The sequence below is a fragment of the Pleurodeles waltl genome, chromosome 1_2 (assembly GCF_031143425.1).
Source record: "Pleurodeles waltl isolate 20211129_DDA chromosome 1_2, aPleWal1.hap1.20221129, whole genome shotgun sequence".
Classification (NCBI taxonomy): domain Eukaryota; kingdom Metazoa; phylum Chordata; class Amphibia; order Caudata; family Salamandridae; genus Pleurodeles; species Pleurodeles waltl.
In genome coordinates this window covers 652782540-652807912 of record NC_090437.1, presented here as the reverse complement: position 1 = coordinate 652807912, position 25373 = coordinate 652782540, and the positions used below count along the sequence as shown (strand labels likewise).

Genomic DNA, 25373 nt, shown 5'->3' with positions numbered 1-25373 from the left:
GACCAATTTCTAACAAATGCACTTTTAATTAACACTTATGTACCAGATATAGGGAGAATGAAGATATAAAATGATTTGTCAAGAACCACAAGGTTTCAAGTAACTTGAAGGAAACAAGCATGTGTTCCCTTATCTTTAAATTCTAAAGTATTTCCACCAGACGTGTCCATTGCAATTGGTTCAGTCGTGTTAGCTTATCCTCTTACCAATGGAAAACTGAAGAATCTTTCCTCCATTAAAAATATAATGCTTAGAAATGCAATTGTAGTGCATGTGTATTCGTTAAAGTATTTCAGGGAACACGAAACAATATTTCAAGCCTAGTTGAAGTTAAATGTGTCTTTAACGACAGCAGGTTATCCACCTTTCTTCACTCCACCAGGCACCAAGTCGTGTTTGTTTGTATGAAAGAAATATGCACTTCGAGGGATCCCGGTAGCTCAGACATGTTTCTAAATAGAGAGTAATTCTGAGTATTTCCTGAAAATGGGTAAAATCAAGATCCCCAGCGGAAGACAAAGAACTGACATTTACCGTTTAACCTGTAGGGCACTTTTAACCGTGAAAAATTGCATCAAAGAGCTGGTGCCATTTTGAATCAAGCCAGGTAAATTAAAGACATAAAATAATTGCCCTTTTGTGCAAAGGGGAGGTGGTTCACAATACATTTAAAATTACAAGAGTTCCTATAGGGCAAGCCATCTACCAACAAATGTCAGGGGCGATAATTGCATGAGGTGTAATAATAGCCAGACCTACCTCAGGCTAAGAGTCAGCCGCTGCTCCTTTGACTTCACAAGCTCCCCTACTTTGAACGTGGAGCAACCCAACACTCTTTTCTGTAAAACAAGGAGGGAGAGAGGAGAAAAATACCTTTGTTAAATTCTGAGGCTCTAATTGACTTCGAATGGGCAGGAAGCTCCTTTCGGTGGCATAAATAAATATTACATTAGAAATACGCTGTTTAATCATTTATCTGTCAAAATGTTTGCAAAGGTCAAGATTACAAATAATTGTGTGGACTCGGTTTACAGAGACAGTACATGTCGCTATAATCCTCTACATTTCAACACACAGGCAACAGGACAACATGGCAAAAGAAAGGTCCTAAGAAATGTAAACGTGAAACGTGCAAAGGTAATGTTAGGAGTACTATTGATAATACAGCCTCAGAGGAGTGACGCTGCCACCTCACTTTCCGGTCTATTTACCTTCAGCAAGCAATGCACTGAGTACCAGCAACTTCAAAGATTAAATGACTTGAGGGTAGAATGATACATACCTTTCTCCAATCGCGTATCACACAAGAGAGAAACTGAACAAAACGTAAAATCAATGAAAATATGTTTCATACTTAATTCCAGATCCTACCATACTCGATAATTAAACACTACAGGTAAAGTTGAAAGGAGGTAGGAGAAGCAGTCAAGACAGCGAAACTCCATTGAAAACATGTGCCAATGTTCCTACAGACCACCTGGAGCTATTTTTGCAATTACAAATCTTATTCACTGGCTAAGGCCTTACAGGAGTAATAGATAGGCTTCCCGAATAGCTGATAATGTTAAGAAAAAAGGTCCCGATAGATCCCTATAGGGGCTACTAGCCTGGAGCCATGAAAGTCTGAATTCTGGACTGATAGCCTCAGATTTATCGATTTTACCCCATTTGATAGCTATCTTTTGGCCTGATAGTATGTTTTTGCTTTTGGAACTGCTGAGGTCTGTCGAGGGAGCAGGTTATGTTAAGGTTCATAGGGTATATCAGCCCCTCCGAGTTTGGCATTTCTCAAGATTTTGACTATGCTGTTTTGTGCTTGTTTGCGACTGTTTTTTGAAGCCTTTATTAATCTTTTACAAAGCATCTGGAGGCGACAGGAGCACACTGATCGTACGTAGACCGTATTTATTATTAAACTATGAGGGTTATTGGTGAGTGTTCCGACTGTAGCTGAAGAAAGCTAGGTTGTGGAGGAGACTGGTACCAGCATAGTCGTATGCATGAGGACATTTGCGTTTCGAGTTAATGAAAATGTAGTCTATTCTCAGATCGGTTTTCCACAAATTCAGTTCAACTCCTAGCAACATTTTCTGTGCAACAGTTGCTAGATATAATGCCAGCTCGAGAACTCAGGACAAGAAGAAGGTATGGTATCCTGTGGTGTGATGAACTGCTACTGTAATTAAAGTATTTTTATGCTAATTGCGAACCATGCAGTGAACTTTTCAATAACGCAATGACTGCAATTATATACATTTCCCGGCCTGGCGAAAAGGTTTACACGACTGTAGTTTTTTTTATTCAATACATAAAATGAATGCTCTGGAATACATTAAAAAAAATATATGTTTAAAGGAACTACTACAATAGGGAATCACGGTAAATGTTTCCATACATTACACATATATTTAATATAATGAATAGAAGTGAAAAACGACTGTTTAGGAACCGTAATCCTTCAAGAGTATCTACACGTGGGTATTATAACTGGTTTCGAAGTACCAGAAATTCTACCACTCATTGAAAAAGTTAACATAGGCTCAGATCACGACTCATGTAATAGCTCACTCAGGATAATAACCACACGATCATATATTGTGATTAAAGATCTCACGTCTCTATTTAATACCCATCATATTGCCATTTATCAGGCATTATGATCACCTAGTTAGTCTACAGGAGTTTGCCATCAGAAGGGAATAACATGGCTGTGGCAAAATGTCAAGGTCAGCCAGTGCCCAGAACCAGCATGTCCTTTATCTAGGTCCTCGCCCAAGGCCCAAGGCTCCCATTCAAAGGAAATTGACACCCTCACACGCTCTAAGACAGGTCAATAAATCTCTTGGCTACCAAAATCTTACAGATGTTACTGGATGCTCCCCCAATGAGACAGTCTGTGAAACACCTATGTTTATCCTGCCCTGTGAGCCTCTAGCCCCAAAACTCTGCAGTTTACTTCATTTCCTGTCTGAATGAAACAGAGTTGCATAGTCATGACTACTTCTGAGTCCTAGCTTTTAAATTCTAGTTTTACTGTTATGTGTAATTACTCACACCAGGTATGTTCACAAATTACATTACACCAACTTAAAACTGCCCCTGGAAACCCATTTGATCTCACTGTAGTTATCCTCCCACTGCTTGTTAGGCAATTCTATTCCCAGATCTCTATCACACTATTCGTAGCTCATTGACAGTGTGCGCTTACAGCGTGCTATATGCTTCTACATAAAAAAGTAAGGTTTCTGTACAGGTACCCAATCCTATCAAAGTCTTTAGAAAAGGACACCTGCAGCTGGGCCAGGACATGTTATAGGGATCTCCACAAAGTGTACCTCTTGATGACTCTATACGTCTTTGCATTCAGAGCAGGGGGAGCCTCAAGCTGACAACTCCCAGCAAACAATGCGTCAGGAGGGCTGCCACTTCAGGACGTGCTTAAGGGCAGTGTGCTGGTCCCACTGCGCTGGATGTGCACGGGACACACCCGGACGAAGAACAGGCCAGGAGCGGGCCTGTCTGCACCCAGCTGAGGGTGGGCTGGGCCACCCACCTTGACTATATTAACCGGCTAGGGAGAGGTACTGGTTTATTTTATTCTCTTTTTTTTACCTCTTCTATCTTATATCTGGCAGAATTCTTCTTGGTTTTGTCGAGTATGTTCTCATTATCCTACTGAGACTACTGGATAGAAATCAAGTATGGATTATTTTCTATTGAGGGCAGTTAGCATTATTGGTAAAGAAATCGAATTGGCGGAATTATGCGCTGGTGCCCCAAAAGGGCACCAGCGAATAATAAGATGTCCAGTGAATACTGCCCCCAGATCTGAGCAGCAACATATCAAGTCACACATCCCTCCAGAATATACACCTTATATTATTGTTTCCAGAAAATGTTCCATCCTTACCCCCAAATCAAATACATCTCTTTTAAACAAGGTTTTACATTGGTTACAAAAGTATTCTCAATGGGATCATGACCTTTCTAAAGATATTATCGCTACGCAAATGGTTTCAAGTGTTGTTCCAACACAGAAAACCTCATGGGGTGACTGTATAATTGTGAATTTCAGCATGACATGCTTGATCCGCTCCTTTTTATATTCACTCAGTCAGTTTGATTCTGAAAGGGGCCATTAGAACACTGCCTTTGGGCGTTTTTTTACCCACCTATCATATCGCGGCCGGCCCCTTTTGACAGTAGATTTCCTTATCGGAGGCCGCCTAAGAAAGGGGCAGATAATTCCTCGAACACTCAGATTCCTACATTTAATAGATTTTCTCCTTTGGCCTCTATAGAGCACCTGAATTGACTAACTCACTCCGGGGGAGAGCACGGCACCTTATATAGTCACTCCATCTCATATTTAACTGGGGGGCAGCAAGTGAAGGATGCATTGTCCTCCCAGCCATTAGAAGGTGATTTGCTGCAAAAGAGAATCTATGAACTAATTTAATAGAATTTTGCAGGTTTACATGCAAAATTAGGATCCCTGACTGGGTAAAGCTCGCAACCCGTTACCAAGTTACTTGCTGCCAGGAGACATGGATGCAGGACCCCCATTCTTCAATGATGTTATCACCTACTATGTGGCAGCCATTCCATCTAATTCAGGTTGTGCCAAGGGTAGTTTGGTAACATTTGTCTCCATAACTCTGGTAGAGTGTAAATGTGTTGGAATTGCTTTCCACCTGACATTTTCATTTACTTCTGCTTTCATTTAATATGTTGTTTGATTTGTTACTGGTCAATTATTATCACAACATATTTGACCCTGCAGCAACAATATTTGTTGACAGGTTGGAGGATGCCCTATACAGGACACTGAACAACATAAGGAGGGGAGTTTGGTTGTGTGGACGGGCAATTTAAAAAATGAGCCCGTGACAATAGGTCTTTGACAGTTTGCTGCATTTGTGATGAATACGAGACCCAGCCCACACATTTTAAACACACCCCATATGGTGTTGCACTAAACAGAGTACTCTTCCCCAAAGAGATGGTATTTGCCCAAGAACAGGGGACCTGGGGATTAACGCAGATCCCTTCATTTACTGGAGTGGGGGTGGGCTCTTTCGTAGACAATTTCTTGATCTCTAAAGAGTTGCTACCAAGTTTGGTAGAGTGCAAAACGATAGTCTCATGCAGTGGTGATCATAACCCTCTAATACTGGTGTTTAAAAATGTATTCATATCTAACACCGCTTAGAAAACCTAGCAACTGCCTATTAGCTATGGCAGGAATAAAGGGGTTAGGGTTCACTGGGGGAAAATAGATAAGGAGAGTTTTTATAATGGCTTACTTGCAAATAAGCAATCTGAGATTAATCAGATCCTTCAGGAGGACTCCCACTCCCATATGTCATTGAGGCTTTTACTTCCCTCAAGGAATACATGGCAGACAAATTGAGTAGAACATCCAGATGTGGAAGAACTAGTCCCAGATTGTTTGATGGCACCTGCACTAAAGCTCCTAAGGCATTAACAATGGCACTTACGAGAAGTGCCAGAGATAAGCTCAGTATAGTGGAGGCCAGGAAAACCTATAAGGAAGTGATCTCAAGAAGGAAAGCCCAGATAAAAGATAAGGCCTGGGAGGATCTAGGGCTTGCTAGTGACAACAAAGATTTACGGGCGTTCTGGCAAGTCGTGACGACATTTGTGGGAGATTTAATCCAAAATCAAGTGTCTGGTGTCCAAAGAGGACTAGGTGGCTCCCTTTTCAGCCATCTTTTCACCTAAAACGCAATTAAATTTCTTTCCCAATAAAGTGGCGGGTGGCACTTATTACTCGGCCAATATAGACCCATGCAGCTTGATTAATATAGCTGATGTCATTCAAGTGATAGAGATCAGCTCTGTCTATAAGGCCTGTGGTCCAGACCTAATCCCTATGGATAGTTTTAAATCTAATCTGCAGTTCTGGGGACCTTTCATTATAAATGGTGCAATATAGACCTATACTGCTCGATTAATATAGCTAATGTCATTCAAGTGATAGAGAGCGGCCCTGTCTATAAGGCCCGTGATCCAGGCCTAATACCTATGGATATTTTTAAATCTAATCTGTAGTTCTGGGGACCTTTCGTTATAAATGCTTTTTTGGACTTGACCTGTACATTTGATTCTGTAGATTGCTCCAAGTTATGGGGGATTATGTCACAGGTTGGCATAGACACTGCAGTTATCTCTCTCCTCCAGAGACTGCATGCACACACGATAGCCAGAGTTCGCAACTCAAGGCAGGAAGATCTAACTGAAGATTTTCCATCAGTCTCTGGGGAAAGAAAGGGTTGCGTCCTGGTGCCATTTCTCTTTCAATTTATATAAATTGCCTTGAGGATCACTTGATTGTGGTAGGGACAGATATCCCCAGAAAATACCAGTTCTACTCTATGCGGACAACTCTGTCCTTATAGCCCGGACAGCTAATGGCCTCCAATCTTCGTTGAGTGCTTTTCATTCTTTTATGGGCAACTTAAGACTCACAGTTAATCATTCAAAGTCTTCTATAATGAAGTGTGGATCCACACAGACTAAGACAAGGAAGTTTTTACTTAGTGGGAAAGAAATTAAGAAAACATCTCATTTTACATATCTAGATACTGCGTTTGATACTGACTTTAATTGAAGGTTTTTAACAAATGTAAAGGTTTTGCCATTGAAAAGGTCCATAGACGCTGTTTTTAGGTTTTGGAAAAGGTTGGGCCGTGAACCAGTGAGAGAATTACTTAGTATATACAAGAATAAATGGCCTTCTATTGCTTTGTTTGGAACGGGGATTTGGGGTCAAACTAATTGTACCTCACTGCAGACAGTTTAGAACAAGTTCCTACGAAGGCTGTTGGCAGTCCAACAGTCCACAGCACTATCATTTTATCACAAGGAGGTGGGGCTGACCTTCTTGGAAGATTTTTTTAAATTACAACCTCTTTTACCATGGACACAAATCTGGAAGAACTGTGATGCCCATCTGAGTGGACTCATTTTGATGGACTGTATGAAGATGGATAATGCTCTCGAGATCCCTTGGCTGGACTATGTCTGGAAGAGCTTTGAGAAGATGAGGTCTCCAGAGGTCTATTCTGATCCGGACAATATATTGAGAATCTCCACAAGTAAAATGAAGGAACTTTTTTTTGAGTCAATGCACAGGGAATATACGCAAATTGGTTGCAAGGAAGGAGGAGGCTTTGTTAGGATAATACCAGTATACAGTACACTTTATTTTCAAGTTATTGATAATAATGAGAGACCTAAGTACTTGCTGAGAATATTTCAGCTTAGCACATTGCACTTGTTATTGGCTTTCCCTAAAAACATCCAGAGGGACATGGTTTTCATCGCTCCCACTTTGTCACTGTGAAGCCCCTGCAGAGCAATCAACACTTCATCTTACTTTATTTTGCACATTTTATCTGGACGACAGAAGGTGCTTTTTGCACCTACAATTGGGGATGCTGATTTTAGGTCTCATACAGCTTTTGCTCATTTGCAGGGGCAATGAAGATGTGATTGTGGCTGTTTTGAACTTTATTTTAAGTGTTTAGCACTGTATATTGTACATTTTTAATCGTATTACATCTTGGAGGCTGCCCGGTTGTGATGTAACTTTTATGGCTGATCTAGGCAGAATAAAGTATTTAAAAAACAGTAAAGGCTACACAGAGCAAGGGTTCATGAAACCACATGTCCTTGCGTGTTTTCATAGATAAGAACTGAGTGGGGGAAACTTAATAGGGTCAATAAATGACTGGAAATGCATGGAACCCGTCACCAGGCAAAGAATTATACAGCATCTTACATTAATTGCTTCACCCCACCAAACCATTCATCTACAGCATTATGAGGATGGTGAAAAAGATAAACATTTCAACCATGGTAAAGTTACTATGTTGTTACACTACCATCTGCTACTATCTACAATAGCAAGAGCATAGTGGGAGTACTCTCTGCCAGATATGTTGGGTTAGCCTAACCCCCCAATGACTGGGTATGATATGCCAGGAAGCCGGTTTGATGTAGAGAAGGCTGCCATCCTGTGCAGGATAGAGGTCTGAGTCAGCAGGGCTGCATCAAAGTCACAGTGCACCTCATTCCAGGATAATACTTGCAGGAGTGCTTCTCTGCTGAATGGAGCACTGAGGCTCTTTATATATTAATAAAGATCTGTTCATATCGCACTGTGTCAAAGGTGCAGAGCTGATGCAATGTTTTGTCTGGAGCCTTACAGCTGTCTGCAACGGTTAACACAATCTAAGGGCATCACGTTCTATGTGCCTAGCCTTAGACAGAGTGTACAGACAACTTGGCAGCAATTCGGACTAGGAATATGCTGCACATAGAGCAGCTTATCAGTACATTATCGTGCTATTGTAAAAATATGTAAAAAGCCGCCATAAGAAAAAGATATGGAGCTAAAAAGTGAGATAAAAAATGAAGACTCACCACGGGCCCTAACTCACTTCACTGCACCCAAACCCTGCTGCAATTTAGGAAAGATCTGAAGATGCACCTCGTTCAAGATCACTACATTGTAATGCAGCAACAGTACACTTAAGCTCTCACAATCTAGCCACCTCTTCCACCATTAGTTGACTATACCTTTGTCTTTGATCGTGTAAAGTGGTCCTCTGCTTTGGAATAGGTTTGCTATAGATAAATACCATATATACATACAATCAAACATGAAAAGCATTGTTTGAAGTTTTCTAATCATGTAACTTTCATGCTGCGGTGCCAACATTTTACTACACATATGTAGACAGGTGAAATAGGAAATTTGTTCTCCATGTGTTTGACTGAAATCTCTCTATTTTACCCATTTCAAGCAAGGTTTAGCTAAAATCGACTTGCCCATTTCCCTCTGATGATATTTCTGCTTCGGGATACCTCAATGGTGAAATATTCAGAAGAAGGAAATCACAGAAAACTTACAAAGCCAGTAGCCATTTTCACTAGGTGACAGAGGGGGCTGTAGGGAATAGTGCATTGAGGCCAAGAGAGGTGGATTTAATGAGAAAGGTTTCGTGCACTGAACAGCTGATCGGCTGTCTGTGCTGGCAAGTATTCCCTTGCATGGTTAGGGAGGAAAGGCAAACACTGAGGGCGGATGCTCAAGTCATGTAGGATGACTGCATATTGGTGCCAGTACATCCTTTGCCCTGCACAACCATTTTGAGCAGCAGAAATGACTTCCTATTGCTGCAAAACGTCCCCTGAAATGATCTGTCTTTTTGTTCTGAAGCAAATAATTTACTGCATCACAGTTTATGAAGGCTGAAGTTTTCAATTAAAAAAAAAAAACAACTGAGAAACTCTGAAAATGTGCATATTCCTATCTCACATGTGGATTAACTCCCTACCTGCAACGGTTAGAGCCACTGGGAATAACTCAGTTTACAGAAATATAGTTAAGACCTGGTTATTCCTAATGTAATTCAAGTGAGAAACTAGATGATTTCAGTTTCTAGTCTCTTTGTCCAGATGCTCCTCCTAGGGCCGTATTACACATATGACGCATTTTCCTTGTTTGCCCTGGATGCACCCTTCAAAAGGTGGCCCTGTGCAAACATGGAGAATGCTCCATATAGGAATGAATGCACTGCCACCAGGGCAGCCATGGGCTCATGCTTTCCTGGAGGCAGCACATTCAAGTGAAATACAGAGCGGCTTTGAAGCAGCTGCTCGGTGTTTCACTGTGCAGGTGCCTTAACTTTTAAGAGGGATGAGAGATCCTCTTGTAGGTGTGTGCAGTGATTCACCGCATCAACCTGCAAGGGGATGTCTGGACTCCCTTCACCCCCTCCAGAGGGCTGCAATCAGAGAATGCACTGAAAGTGAGCTACCTTTTTATGGCACACTGTCAATGCACCTCCTGAAAGCTTATTTTTCTTTGCACCCGCATCTATAATGCAGCGTGGGTGCAGATGCAAAGAGATGCAAAGAGATTCCCTCATTTGCATGGGGCCACACCATACGCCATGGATTGAAAATCATACTCTTGAAGCACTAAGGAACAGATTAATGCTACAGGTACTTGGTTCTGTCCACAGGCTGCAAATTATCTATTGAATGAAATGAAAGCATCTCTCATAGCAATAAAGCTTCAATAGGACTACCATTTCCTCAAAGCAATTCTGCTTATGTTAATTATATTTTGTTGTAATTGTATTTATATTGTGGTTACTAGGACAAGGTGTTGGAACACGCTATGGCAGGTAGTAGACTGCTTCATAACCCAAAGCTAGCAGTTGAGCCATTGGTTATTAGTTATTGTATATTGTTCGATATTGAGTTAGAGTGTTCCTTTTAGGAACTTGCTAGAGGCTTTCCTCCCATTTCTTGTGGTATATTAAGTTAGTAGGAGGTAAATGAGAGATTATGTACTTGAAAATGGGGTGAGTAAATAGGATGGGGCTGCTTAGTGTTTTCTAGCATGGAGAGGTCACACAGAAGGATTGTGATTTGTGATGAGCAGTGACTCACACTGGGAAGGATATATATGCTAGAAAAGATGATATATTATTAGGCTGCCCAGAAGGCAAGTATGTGAGTTTTTGATATGAGATATGGTTAGGTTGCTAAAATAAAACAGACTAAGTTGGGCAGGCATGCAACAGAGGCATTGAGGCATCCACTCAAAGGCATTAAGGCATGCAACAGATGGATTGTAAGGAGTGGATTGTTTAAAAGAAAAGAGGGAGAATTATTGCTCATTAGAACATTGGAAGTTGGCAGCTCCATTGAAAACAATGGAGTGCTGCAGGCTTTTACTGGCCGGTAAAAGCCCGCAGCGCCAACATTCCAATGGGCTTTGTTCACAGCAGCAGCTGTGAACAAAGCCTCATGGAGCCCGAGGGGATTCTAATCCCCACGGGCTCCGGGAGCAATTTGTTTTTTTTAAGAGAACATTCTGCCCTGAGTGGCAGAATGTTCTAATAGCCTTAGAACCCAACATAGCGGGCTCTACCGGCTATTAAAGGCCCTTTCCCTTGTTAAATGCCCTCGCCTTCGGCTCGGGCATTTAACTCGGGAGCGGGCCTTTAATAGCCGGTAGAGCCCGCTACGGCGGGTTCTAAGGCTATAGTAGATAACTCACTCAAGGGGCTCACTCCAAACTTTTCTACACCTAAATGGGTGGCATACATCGGGAATGTTAAAGCAGCTCTACATTTCAAATTACAATTATCAACAAATATGAGACGAGAAGCTCTGCTCTGTCAAACAACAAAAGGATAGTCAGAAGGTGTATTATTTTTTCAATGGAAGCATCGTAAATTCAAGAGGAGAAAAAAGGACACATACAGAAACCAAGATGACATATTGGTCAGTAACACGTAGCTTTTTAGATTTATGTCCTGCTATATATACATCCACAAACCTCCACATTCTCAACCATTAGAGAACACCTTGGGAGGAAACTATTCGGTGCTATCTAGCTATGAAGGACCACAATCAGGCACTTTAACAAAGGGTTCTTTGATTTGATCTATATGGCCCTTGAACCATTCATGGTAAACATATTATTTAGTATACTTTAGGGTGATTTTGGTCAGCCTCCTACAGCCAGTAGCTCATCTGCTCCAGGTCCTTCTGTTAGTTTGAGACATAGGTAATTTCATCTTGAATCAGCACCCACGATTATTTTAATCTAACGTTTTATCTATTAGTTGTTTGGGTGTGTACTTCCATCTCCACTGGCACACCTGAGACAAATGTTGTCTAATAAATCAGTAGGTATCTGGCCCAGCAGCACTGAGGAGCGGGTCACTAACCAAACCACCTGAAAAAAGGATGTGGCATAAAAAAACGTTGGCTTTATTTTCTGTGGCATTCATTTTTTTAGATCTTTTTGGCGAAATTCGTTCTCATATGTTTTGTTCTAATATCCCATGTGGCAACTTGTTATAAGCATGTTGGCCATTTTGGAACAGTATTATATGAGTTGTATTTTTGCTCAACCATTCCCAGTTGACTGCCACATTTAAAATCAATGGAATACACATGTGAATAAATGATACAACAGGTAAGAATGCAAACATTTTGTTATCAGATATTGTGACTGCTCCTCATTACACAAATAAGCACTGACAAAGTCAATCAATATGTCTGACGTTTGTACAGCCTGTAGCTGCCTGACACAAATGTCATTTCTTTTGGTTTTACCACTGCCTGTTCTTTTCTGTGGTCACATCAGGGGAAAATACATTTCTCTTCTTATGAGATTATGAAATGGCAAAAGGAAAGAGGCACAGTCTCCTGGCTGTTGTTCTGCTTGTAAATAAGGTTCAATTGGGTTTAACTTTACTTCACCACAAATACCTATATGGACGTTTTGAGTGTAAATTCCAACACTGAATTTGCCTAAAGTTCAGAAATATGCATATACTAGGAGTTGGTTTGCGGACTTTATACAAATTCGACTTCGTTTTATAAAATTTAGCAAGGACATTTTTGTGCTGAATGTTTTTCTTTTTCTATAACATTTTTAGGATTCTTCAACATAAGTAGTTTTTGCAGGATGTTTCCCCTGAAAACAAATTTACTTTTCTAAACTGTTTTCGAACACAATTTCTTTTACACTTTAATCAGCTTTGTTATATTCATGAAATTGTAAGATTTAAAACAAATCTTCCCAAATGGAAGGACGCGAAGTTTAGCAACTTCTCAAAGCCATAGTCAACATGTGAATCCTAGTGGCCTACCAGCTCATAGATGGGCTCATAATCAATAAGATACACACAATGAATAGCGTATCCGTTTAGGAGTGTACTTGACAGATTAGTAATCATGACACTTAAAAACAACAGTTAAACATTGCCAAAATGTATACAAATGGGCTTTTTATAAGCATAAATTCCGGATGGCCAATATATCAAAGTAGCCCAAGCACTTCAGGCACAGGGCTGTCTACAGAAGTACCCCTACCATTCCCAAGTCAATATTTTCTGGTTTGTTGGGCCTCACTTTAATGAGCATGAGGTTCTTAAATTTTGTTTCAACATTTCTCGAAACACACAACAGAGCATCGTCATTCATGGCATTGCTAAAATTGCTTTCAAGGTATGTTTGTTGTGTCATTCATATATTTTTAAGGCCAACTTCTATTATTTCACCTTCTTAGAATCTGAGTTATCTTTTCATTATGATAAGTGAACTGCTGTCAGGCATCAGTACAGCAAAACAACAATGGTTCTTTTTGGTATATTTATAAACATGATATGGTAATGCAGCAACTAATGTCACATAAAATATACGATTTCCGTCAGTGTGTTAAGCCATCAATCCATACAAAGAAGACTCTTTATATGAATTTTCGCAGTTACACCAGTGTTAAGACTGACTTAATGGCAAAACGGCAGTGAATACCTATAGTAAGGCTTTAGAGCATATTTATTCTTCACTTTTATTATGCACATATGTTTTTAATATAGTCAAAGATAAATAACACAGAATGGTTAAAACACGTCTTCCAGTGAAGTGCACCAAAAAACATAGCCAAGCAAAACTACGGAATATCATAAGACTGCTTTAACATAGCAAAATACATTATAGAGGGAGTTCGCTTCTAATATTAGTCCTAGACTTCATTGAGTGCTTGCCAAGTGAAGACCAGCTAACTCATTGATATTGTTGAGAGGCAAATGCCAAAGTTTACTCGAACATACATTTCATTCCGCTGCATATAAGAAGGGCTGAACAACTATTTCAACCCTTAGTGCTAAGTTGTTATCTGTGTAAATTGAATGTCAGTTGTTATATTGTGTTCACTTACATCAGCGTCACTATATCACAGTCATCTGGTAAAAAAATGAAATGTATATATATAGATATATATATTTCACTGAAAAAAACAAAGGTCATAGGGAATTTAAAACTTCACGAAAAAAAAAAAAAGGTTATAGGGAAGTAATAGTTGGGCTCAGATTTCACAGATTTCACTCATACAAAACCACTGAAATTCAGCAGTTAGAGTTAGCTCAAGTAACTATAACTCATTCCCAAAGGTAAAGAAGTCATGAGTGACATAATTTGAGCAGCAATTCACAGTGCATGCCAAGGGCACGAGTTATAGTTACCTTAAGGCACAAGATACAGTTACTTGAGATAACTCTAACTATAACAGGTGAATTTCTATGGTTTGGTACACTTTAAAATGTGAGCCTAACTATAATGTCCGTGTAACTTTGTTTTTTTAAAGTGAATTTCTATGTTTTTTTAAATTCTATTTCCTAGCTATAACGTCCCTGTAACCTTTGTTTTTTTCGTCAATTCCTATGATTTTTTTGACATAAAGTAATTTCCATTATTATACATTAATCCAACAACTGCTGTGCACGGCCTTCAAGGCTTTGATTAATGATATACTTAGAATGAGATATTTCTGGCCAAATTGAAAAGAAAAACGTTTTTGTCAATTAAAAAGAGTGAGATCACCTTTCAGTATGAACATTCAACTTTTGAAGTTTAAAAGAATTCAAAGAAGGGAAATTACCACAGGCACACCTGGAGTAGAACTCTCAACTTTCAGTGTGAGAGTCTGTGACAGTAACCTTAGGCCATAGGTGACGCCTTACTGTGATGCTTACAGGCATACCTGTGACAGTCAACCCATGCAGGTGATTGGAAAGAAATGTGAATGTTCTATCACTAGGAAGGTTTACAGTCAATACACCAGTAAATAAACAAACACACTGCAAAGCGATACTAGGATTTGAACCTTTAACCTCCTGAGTGATAGCACAAGATTGTGACCATTAGGCCAGAAGTGACTCTGCATCCAAATATAAGTATAACATTTGTACCAAGGATCTTGCAAGTCTTACTCTCTGAAGTCATTGTATGGCAAGATGATTGCAATAACAATCTCTGTCTCTCTCGCTTCCATCCCATTATGGGATGTGCAAGAGCGAGAGAGTGACAGGACCGCGGGGGAAGCCTGAAGGCCCTTACGGTCCTAGCCTGCTCCCCATGTCCTGTTGAAGCCGGCATTGTTCCACAAGCAAAGAGATGCTTTAAATTGCAGCTCCCCGCATGTGAGAGCAATGTTTTCATCTGTTTCCCTACAAATATATTTGCGTGCAGGGAAACAGATGAAAACTCCGCTTTCTGACAGCAGGAGCTGTTTGACAGCTGTCACTATCAGAAAGCAGACTTTGTTTGCTTTTGTTTGGTGGGGGCTGTCCGCTTTCACCAAGCAAAAGCAAACAGCTTTATCCCAGGGGTGGGCACCCTGGGACAAAGCAGGAAATGGACCTGGGGGTGGGGGAGTCCCCAGGGCTATCTATGGCTCCATCGGGGGGGACTCATGCCCCCCTTAGACGACTGTGGTCCTAGGGAGGGGATTTTGCCATGGTCTGGTGGTACGAAACAGATCACTTTCATGGTTTTATTGAAGCCCAGGGGCATGACAGTTTCCGAGGATGTGTGATGGGGCCGCTTGGCTCCCCATGTTAAATTTGATGAAAGCCCAAGGGAGGCGGGGGTCCCTGGGGCTGGGGGTGGGGGGTGGACACCTTCCTGTTATATTTGGTGAAAGACCTGGGGATTTGGTTGTCCTCGGGCTGCGGGGGGGGCTTGAGTGAAAGCTCTAGGCACCCCCGGGGAGGTGGTGGTCCCTTGGGCTGTGGGGGACTGGGCGGCCTCCCTATTATATTTAGTGAAAGACCCAGGGAGGTGTTTTTTCTCGGCCTCCGCTTGACAGATCACCCCAAAACTTTCCACACATCAGCTCACTTGAGCGCAATGTCTTTTGGAAAATTTTGTGAACATTCGTCAAACGGCGCCAAAGATATAGGCAAGTAAAAAAACGCTTACATTTTGGACCATGATATACCTTGATAGCGTTGCAGTACACCCTGGTACATGTTGATGACAAGCCAACACATAATTGGGTAAAGGCTGTTTTTTGAGAATTAAAAGGCAGCTACATTGTTTTAACTGAACTTTGGCTGTGTTTGGTTGTAGGGCCTTGAATATAGGTACGTAGTAGGTCCCTACCTATAGGCATCTTATTAAAGTAGTAATAGGTAGGGGGATTTATTTATATATTTCTATATATTTTTAAATATGTTTATGGCCATGTACCATGGTAGTTTCACAAACTTTAATGAAATTCTGCAGAAGTACCACAGTGACAGATGTCACTAAATTTAAATGATTTATAACATAAAAAATACCTACTCTACTTGACTGCAGTACCCAAAAGCACCATCTGTGCACCTTAATGTTGAATTCTGCCTAATTTCAGGTAAAGCCATTCAGCTGTTTTCAAGCTACATCAAATACAATAGTTGTTCATGTAGTAAATCTGAAACTTTACATATGCAGTCCAGGCTTTTTTGGGGCTTCCTTGTTACTTTTAGGAGTATTGTGATACAAGATATCACGAAGTTGAAAAACCTGACAACTTTATATTTACCTCCTCTTTTACCTGCAGAACCCCCAATATGTCATACTGCCAAATTTCATAAAAACCCAGATGACGGTTTCTGCGCTATGAGAACCACAAAAGTTTATCGATAATGCTTTGGATCTGAAGCCCATTTTGGGAACTCCCCTTTTGTTTTTTGCACCCAACTTGACCAAACCTCGAGTCCTCCCAAAATGAAACAGGGACAGCAGGTCTATAAAGTTGTGTGTGTGTGTAACATGTCTCACAGACTCCTCTCATGAAATAAATATGAGATTGGCACTCCAGCAGTGGAATTCTGCAAGATGTGTTTGTTGGGTGAAGCACTAACAATGTGTTTCGGCACAAGCCTTGTTAATGTTAGTGGCACCATTTTCTTTGTTTCTATATTTAAATTACCTTTCACCAATCAATGTCCAGAATCAATTCATTGTGCTAATAACTTTGGCTCAGTTTGACAAGTGCTACTTTTTGACTAGTTTGTGCAAGGAAAGTTTCAGGGTTATCCGTCAAGTGGGGGCCAAGAAAAAGGGGTTGTCCCAAAACCCATTTTCACAATTAATTTTTCCCTAGGCATATTAGACACAGCTACAGCTCAAACACATGAACGGATTTATACCAAATTTGTTAGAAAGATAGATCTTGGTCCGGAAGGAGTGTTTGTTGTGTTTTGGTGTAAATCAGTTCAATAGTTTTGGAGAAATTAAGTTTCAAAGAATTTGTATATATTGAGCCGTGGAGCTGATAGACTCATCCTGAGATCTGATTTACTGCACCACCTCAACCAGCAAGTGCTGGCAGTCATCTTAAGACTCGCAACTTAGTCCAGGGTCCCCAAAGTGTCAAAAACAGACATAGGAGCAGGTTACAGATACTTCCTGAGGCCATTAAAGACTCAGGTCCTGATTACGATTTGGGCAGGTAAACTGCCACAACTCCAATATGGCTGTGGTGAGGCAGTTACCTCACCACTGTCGTATTGTGATGTTTCCACTGGGCTGACCAGCAATATTACGCATTTCTGCGTGGTGGAAACAGTGCGGCAGCATGGCCTTGGCTCCCTGCAATCGGACACATCACCCTCAGAAGGGGCACTGTCTGCCACAGCAGACAGTGCGCATTCTAAGGGTGGTGACAGGGGGGGGCCCCTGCTGACCACGAATTTGACAACTGCCATCCCGTCCATATCCCTGATCCTGGTGGAGGCCTCCTGGCAGTCCAATCGCCAGGATCATAATCTGGTGGTCAGACCATCAGGATTGCGGTAGTCCATCTGCCACAAGAGTTTGGTGGTGTAATGACCACCAAACTCAAATGAGCTCCTCAGTCTTTATTGGCCTCAGAGACCCAATTTCCTGGGGCCAACTCACTGACTGTGTCAAAGGGAGCCCACTCCACAGTTTCCCTACAGGCACTGGCAGGGAAATATGTGCTTGCTCCATCTGATGGGAGCATTTTCAAATATTCTGCCAAATGGGAGCAATCACAAAGTCTGCTTTCAGCTGGCAGGAGCTTTAAAAATGCTCCCACCGGCTGAGAGGAGACTTGTGTTCTGTTTCTCTGCTCGCACTAGTGGGGCACAAAAACAGAATAACACATTGCTCCTGCCTGGAGGGAGCAACATAAATAGCTGCTCCCTCCCGGCAGGAACAATGCTGGCTCCTGCACCAAGCGGGGACCTGGCTGGGGCTATGGGTGTCTTGGGTCTGTCCCCAAACCTTAACTGCATGCTTGGTGGGTGCCTTGTGTAGGCACTAGTACACCAACCAATTCAAAGTAGAGGCCCCAGGAGAAGGGTTCCCCATAGCCAAAACAGGCTCAGGGAGAGAGCCCCCCCCCTTGCTTTAAAACAAGTTATTGCCCCAGGAGATGGAGCCACTCAGACTTTAAAGGTGCGGAAGGGGGCCATTGGGTCCCTTCTCCTTTTATTTGAATTTCAGTGCTGGGGGGTGGGGTCCTAGGGCCTAATTAGGCTTGGGATGGGGTATGTGTGCCCCCTCTTCCTTTAATTATTTACTCTGTGAATAGGGTCCATGGGGCTTTTTAAGGCTCGGGTGCCTGGTCTCCTCCATTGTTTAATTTCATTTGGCCAGGGGCATAGATCCTCACCAGCGCTAATAAGACGTGGAGGACTGCATGCCCCCTCACTTTTTTTGTTGAATTTGGCCCCAGGGGATGGGGGCCTGGGTCCTGTTAAAGTTTGGGGGGATTGCACGCATCCCAGCCTCTGAAGTCCAAAGTTGCTGAAGACCTTGCGCAGTGTTGGGTTGGCTGCATGCACGGGATTGGCCACAGGGCCTGGCCACAAGCCAGGCCCTTAGGCCAAACACCACCATGCATGGCCTAAGACTCTGCACAGCATGGGGGTGGTTGCATGTGGGGAGAGATGGATTTTAATATAGCACAAAAATATTACTTTAGGTTAAAAAAAAACTAGAAATTCAGTGAAAAATGTTAAAATAACATTAAAGTTAGTTGAAATGTTCAGCAACAAGGTAATGTTTTAAAGTCAAACAACCACATTCATGATTTATAGTTATCTCAAGTAACTATAACTTGTGTCCTTAAATAACTGTAATTGGCACCCTCACCATGCACTGCTAGTTACCCCACATATTACATTGCTGTGACATCATTGATAATATCACTGCAACATTTGCAATTAATTTTTGATGAGGAAAACGAGCCTGACGAGGGTGCGAGTTATAGTTTGCTTAGTATATTAATTAAAGTTACTTGAGATAACTAGAACTAGTGAATTTCTTCATTTTTTAGAGTTTAAAAGATTACACTGTTACTGAACATTTCACTCAACTATGATATTAATTTATCCTTTTTTTCCAGATGTCATTAGGTAGTTATAGTTAGGACCTAGTTTCCAGGAAAAACATTTTTTGTTTTGCCAATAACTTTAGAGGCATTTGATGAAGCTTCACAACATTTTAAAAAACTAGTATGTCACTCACTTCAGCTGCTGTCCTGTAAGTTTTGTGGTGATTCATCAAGCGGGGGTTGAGAAAAGCTTTACCCACTGTAATTTCCCTATAGATTTTTAGACATCGCTACAGCCCCAACCACTCTACAGAATTACACTAAATTTGGCAGAAAGCGTGGTCCAGAAAGAGCCATGTTTGTTATTTGGTGTAAATCCATTTGTTAGTTTTTTACATATTAAAGGTAAAAGAAATATAAATATCTAGAGATGCAGATCCTCAGCGGATCCAACATCTCCTGTGCTGATGTCTGATTTGCTGCCAACACTTCAACCAGGAAGTGTTGCCAGCCATTTTGGGAATCAAACTCAGCTGAATCCCAAAAATAAAGTAAAAAAAAAAAAACGTGGGCAAGGTAGGAATACCCTGACCCCCTAGCCCTGGTGCTGGTGTCCCCCAGGGGCCCTGCCAGGGCAAAAAAAGCATGTTTTTATAACTTTTTCACCAGAAATCACAGTGGATCCTCGAATCCGGGGAACTTTTGAAAAAAAATAGTGCGGTTTCCAGGACTTGCTTTATAATCCCTTTTATGGGCCAGGTCCAAGGGGCATAGCTTCATATAAGAAAAATGGAGGAGGCACATGAAGCCCCCCTCTCCAAGGCCAGTTTGAACCCAGGGGATCACCACCTCCTGAGGATTTATAATTAAAATTAATAGGAAGGGACCCGCGTGGTCCTCCTTCTCTGGCCTTTAAAGGCCCTGGGGACCACCACCTCCCTTGGGCCTGTCACAATAAGATGGAGGGGGCCACACGGCTCCCCCCTCTAGTGTTGAAAATTGCCCTGAGGACTGCCTCCTCCCTGGGGCAAAAAAGTACTTGAAAGCGGAGGGTAGGCCATATTTGGCACCGGGGACCACCACCTTCCTGGGGCATAGACAAAAGAAAAGAGGGTAGGGCTTGTGTGGCTCGCCTCCCAGGCCATTTCCGACCTCTGGGGACCACCCCTTCCCCGGGACTAGCCCTGTGTGAATTAAGCGAGAGGGCCCCCCTCCTTGATTCATTAATGGCAATAGAGACCCCCACACTCCAGGGCTGGCTCCCCCCACCACCCCTCAGGGACAGGTCATGTCAAATGAGAGCCAACTGTAAGTCCACTCCCAGATGACATCTTCTATTGCATCACTGGTATTAGCACTGCAACATTTACAGTAAAATTATTGATGAAAAAACTGTGCATGGCAAGGGTGCAAGTTATAGTTACCTTAGGGCACGATTTATAGCTACTTGAAATTATTCTAAATATAAAAGCTGAATTTTTATCTATGGTATTGTGCGTGTAAATTCAAAACCTAACTATAACGTTGTAATCATTGAATACATATATATATATATATATATATATATATATATATACACTCACATTACCTAGTGCCAGTCACCACTAGGTAGTTATAGTTAGGTCTGCTTTTCCATACAAAGTTTACTAGTAAGTTCGGCGCCGTTTGATGAACCTGCCCGAAACTTTCCAAAAAAACACCTGAGCACCTTTCTGGAAAGTTCTAGGGTGATATATCTGGGAGGCCAAGAAAAAAAGGGGGGTTCCTAAACTTAAAATCCCCTTGTATTTTGCACAGATTGCTTTAGACAAGGCTACAGTATAAACTGCTAAACGGAATTACACCAAAATCGTCAGGAAGCTAGATCTTGGTGGGAAGCGTCTTTAACCACGCGTCTTTAATGAGGCAGATGTATTCCATACAAGCATATCCACGCTTGCCAGAACAACGCATGGCTTTTTCTGTGCCTTAACCATGCATGTGATACACATATGCGTGGTTAAGGCACAGAAAAAGCCATGGTTGTTTGGGAGAAGAAGCAGAGGATGCGGTGAGTTAAGGGGGGCTAGGGTGGGAGGATTAAGGGATTGGGGTGGGTGGGGAATCGGGGCGGGCAATTCTTTTAGGGGGCAGGGGTGGGGTGTTGGGGTTTTTGTTTTTAAGGCTTAGGGTGGAAGGTTGAGCTCTTCTTTTTTTTATGGAAAAAAGTGAAGACTAGGGGCCAGATGTAGCAAGCCTTTTGCGTCTCGCAAACTGTGAAAAACGCAGTTTGCGAGACGCAAAAGGCCAAACGCAATGCACAACCGCAAATTGCGAGTCGGTACCGACTCGCAATTTGAGGCTGTGACTCACAAATAGGAAGGGGTGTTCCCTTCCTGTTTGCGACCGCATCGCCATGCAGAGTTGCTTTGGGACCGCGAATGCGGTCGCAAACCAACTCGCAGTTACCATCCACTTGAAGTGGATGGTAACTCATTCGCAAAGGGGAAGGGATCCCTATGGGACCCCTTCCCCTTTGTGAATGCCAATAAAAAAAAAAAATCCGAGCAGGCAGTGGTCCTATGGACCACTGCCTACTCTGAAAAAAACTAAACCAAATGGTTTCGGTATTTTTATTTTTGCAGCTCATTTTCCTTTAAGGAAAACGGGCTGCAAAAAGAAAGAAAAAAACTGCTTTATTCAAAAAGCAGTCACGGACATGGTAGTCTGCTGTCTCCAGCAGGCCACTATCCCTGTGAGTGCCTAGACTCGCTATGGGGTCGCAAACTGCGACCCACCTCATTAATATTCATGAGGTGGGTCTTTGCGACCCCATAGCGAGTCGCAGAAGGTGTCTGAGACAACTTTCTGCATTACATTTTGCGAGTTGCAAATTGCGAGTCGCTAGTACTCGCAATTTGCAACTCGCAAAATGTTTTCTTGCTACATCTGGCCCTATGAGTATTTTTTTAATTTAAGGCCAAAGGTGGGGGCGCTGTAGTTTAATTTAAAAGGGGTGGGGGAAGGTTTAATGGAGGGTGAGAGGAGAGAGGAGAGAAATGGAGGAAGGACCTCCAGAGGACCCAGTGAGGTAAGTGGGGTTGGGGCAGGGTTGGTTGGTCGTTTTTAGCGGTGGGGTAGAGTTAGGACTTTGGGTGGGTGGGGGGGTGTTGGGGTACTTTATTTTTTAGGGGCAGAGGGGGGTCAGGGTAGTTTTTTTTAGTGCTCAGGGCAGGTGGGGGGGTCGGGATAATTTGTTTTTAGGGGCATGGTGGGGGGATGGGGTACATTTTTTTTAGGGCTTAGGTTGGGTGGCGGTTGGATAGTTTACTTATTGGGGTAATTTTTTTTTAGGGCTCAGGCAGGGAGTGTCAGGTCGTTTAGTTTTTAAGGGCAGGGGTGGGGTAATTTTTTTTAGGGTTCAGAGCGGGTGGGGGTCAGGGTAGTTTACGTATTAGGGGAGGCTTAGGGCTCAGGGTGGATGGGGTTGTCGGGTAGTTACATTTTTAGGGGAAGGGATGGGAGGTCGGGGTCAGAGCAGGTGGGGGTCGGGTTCGTTTAATTGTTAGGGGTGGGGTTCGGATAGTTTTTTTTAGGGGACAGGATGGCTGTAGGGTGTCGGGGTAGTTTAGTTTAATGGGGCAGGGTAGTTTTTTTAGGGTTCATGTACTTTAACTTTTAGATGCGGTGGGGTTAGGGTGTTTTTTTTTTAGGGCTCAGGGCGGGTAGTGTGGTCGGGGTAGTTTAGGTGTGAGGGGTGAGGGTAGTTTTGGGCCTCATGGCATGAAAGAACCACGCATGCCGTTTCCACATATGCCTTTACTAGGCATGCTTTTACAACAAAATTTGTTGTAAAAGCATGTGTGATTAAGGCATGCTTGGAAACAACGAGGTTGTGGTTCCGACTGCGTTGTTAGGGCATGCGTTGTTCGGGTATGCATGGTTCCATCATACAACCGATCTTGGTCCGTAGACTGTATTTTTTTTAGATTTGGTGTAAATCTGTTCAGTACGTTTTGAGAAATCATGGGTAAAAAATAATTGTATATATTGGCAGTTGGGCTCAAGAGAGTTCCTCAAGCCTCCCGTAGGAGCGCAAACTAAAAAATGGAGCCCTGTGATTGATTGAGAGTGGCTGAACCGACCATTGAAAAGGCTGTCAGAGAATATGGTTGTAATCAGCACGTCAGCACTAAGTTCAGCGCCATCGTGGCTGATTGCTTCCACAACTGTTATCATCCCATCGGGATTAAAGACCCTGGAGAAGACGGCGGTGTTTTGCCAATCCGACCGCCAGGGTCGTAATGTGGTGGTTGGACCGCCACTGCTGCAGCGGTATGACCACCACTGGGAGTCCAGCGGTCTTGGAACCACCAGACTCGTAATAGGGCCCAAAGTTTGGTTATCATAAGTGATGTCATTTAAGATATCATAAGTGATATTAGTGTTGTAATCAATGACGTAACTTGAGACATCATCAGTGATGTCATAAATTTTGCCATAGAACATATCTGAGGTCATTAGCAGTGAGTGGCGAGGGCGCAAGTCATAGTTAGTCCTGCTAACTATAACTTGCGAATTTCTGTGTTTTTTTACTTCAAAACATCAATGTTCTAACTGAGCAATTCACATAACTATAACTTTACCCTTTGGTTATATTATATATATATATATAAAACCTAGCAGCAGTCAACACTAGGCAGTTATAGTTAGGACGTACTTTCTATAGAAAAAGCTGTTTTTGCTTGCCTATACCTTTGGGGCTGCTTGATGAATCTTCAAGATAATTTCCCAAGAAATTCAACGGCCATGTGAGCTTCTTTTAGAATTTTTCGGGGTGAATACATGAGGCGGGGGCTGAAATAAAGGGGGGTGAAATTTAGAATGTTTCCAAAGTTAATTCCCGTAGGAAAAATTTAACAATGATGGCGCCAAAACCACTGAACAGAATTACACTTAAGTTGGCAGAAAGGTAGCTCATGATCCAGAAAGAGCGCTTTTTGGTATTTGGTGTAAATCCGTTGAGTAGTTTTTGAGAAATTGAAGAAAATACAAATTTGAATATCTAGGGATGCAAAAGATTAATGACCCCTCCCGATCCCGTGCTGAGATCTGATTGGCTGTCAGCACTTCAACAAGGAAGTGTTGGCAGCCACTTTGGGACTCAGCTTCAACCGAGTCCCAAAAAAAAAGTAAAAAAATAAGAAAAGAAGTGAGAGCAGAGTCACCCTGATCCCTTCGCTCTGGTGCAGCGGTCTCAGAATGACCAGGCTTAAAAAGCATAATTTTTTTCCATTTTCGGTGTGGCACCATGGATCCGCTGAATATTAAAAACAAAAAAAGCACTGGTTCCTGGGCTTGTTTTGTAAACAGCCCCCAAGTGGGCCAGGTACAGGGAGCTTTTACATTTTGATGGATGGGGGGGGGTGTCCAAGCCCCCCAAAGCGTTGGGGACGCCACCTCCCCAGACCTTTTAACAAAATGGATGTGGGGAGCATTCGGGACCGCCACCTCCCCGGGGCCCTAAACTAATATGATGTGGGGAGCTGGGCACTCCCCTGCACTACGGGGGACCACCACCTCCCTTTGGTTTTAAAATAATATGATGCAGGCCTGCATGTCCCAGAAAAAACAGAATAAAAGATGAAAAGGGGCCAGTGTATGAAAACCCTGAATCCTTAGCTCTGGTGATGGGGTCCCAGAGGGACCCACGCAGGTCTAAAAAGCATTTTATAAAAAACATAGTACTGCAAAATTGCGACGAGGTCGCGGATCCGCAGGTAAATTTTTTTTACAAATATGCAGGCTCTTGGGTTTGTTTTTAAATAAGCCCCTGCATGGGCCAAGTCCTGGGGCCACTGTTTTGTGTTTAATAGTGGGGCCTTCTGGCACCCCACAACCTCAGGGACCGCCATCTTCCTGGAGCATATTACTGGAATATGTACGGGGGAACCCGTGGCCCCTTGCACCTGGGGGGCCATCACCTCCCTAGGGCAAAATGCTTTTATAATGTGGGAGATGCCCAATGGCTCTCTCACAGGCCCGGGAACCACCACCTCTCGGGTGATATCTTAACATATGTGCAGAGGGGCTGCATGGTGCTCCATGCCTGGAGTCGACCACCCCCAAAGGATTACACAAATTGTGTGCAGGGGCGTGCATGCCTCCCGCAGCCCCAGGGACCACCCTCCACCTCCCTAGGGCA

General features: G+C 42.5%; 1 protein-coding gene across 3 annotated transcripts in view; it reads right to left on the bottom strand.

Moving 5' to 3' along the window:
• INPP4B (inositol polyphosphate-4-phosphatase type II B) overlaps positions 1-25373 on the bottom strand; it is a 2522842-nt gene that overhangs the window by 1373975 nt on the left and 1123494 nt on the right. For all 3 annotated transcript variants that reach the window (XM_069242568.1, XM_069242569.1, XM_069242570.1), the window contains one exon: positions 760-839. In XM_069242568.1, the coding sequence (XP_069098669.1) occupies positions 760-839 (80 nt within the window). The remainder of the gene's footprint in view (positions 1-759; positions 840-25373) is intronic.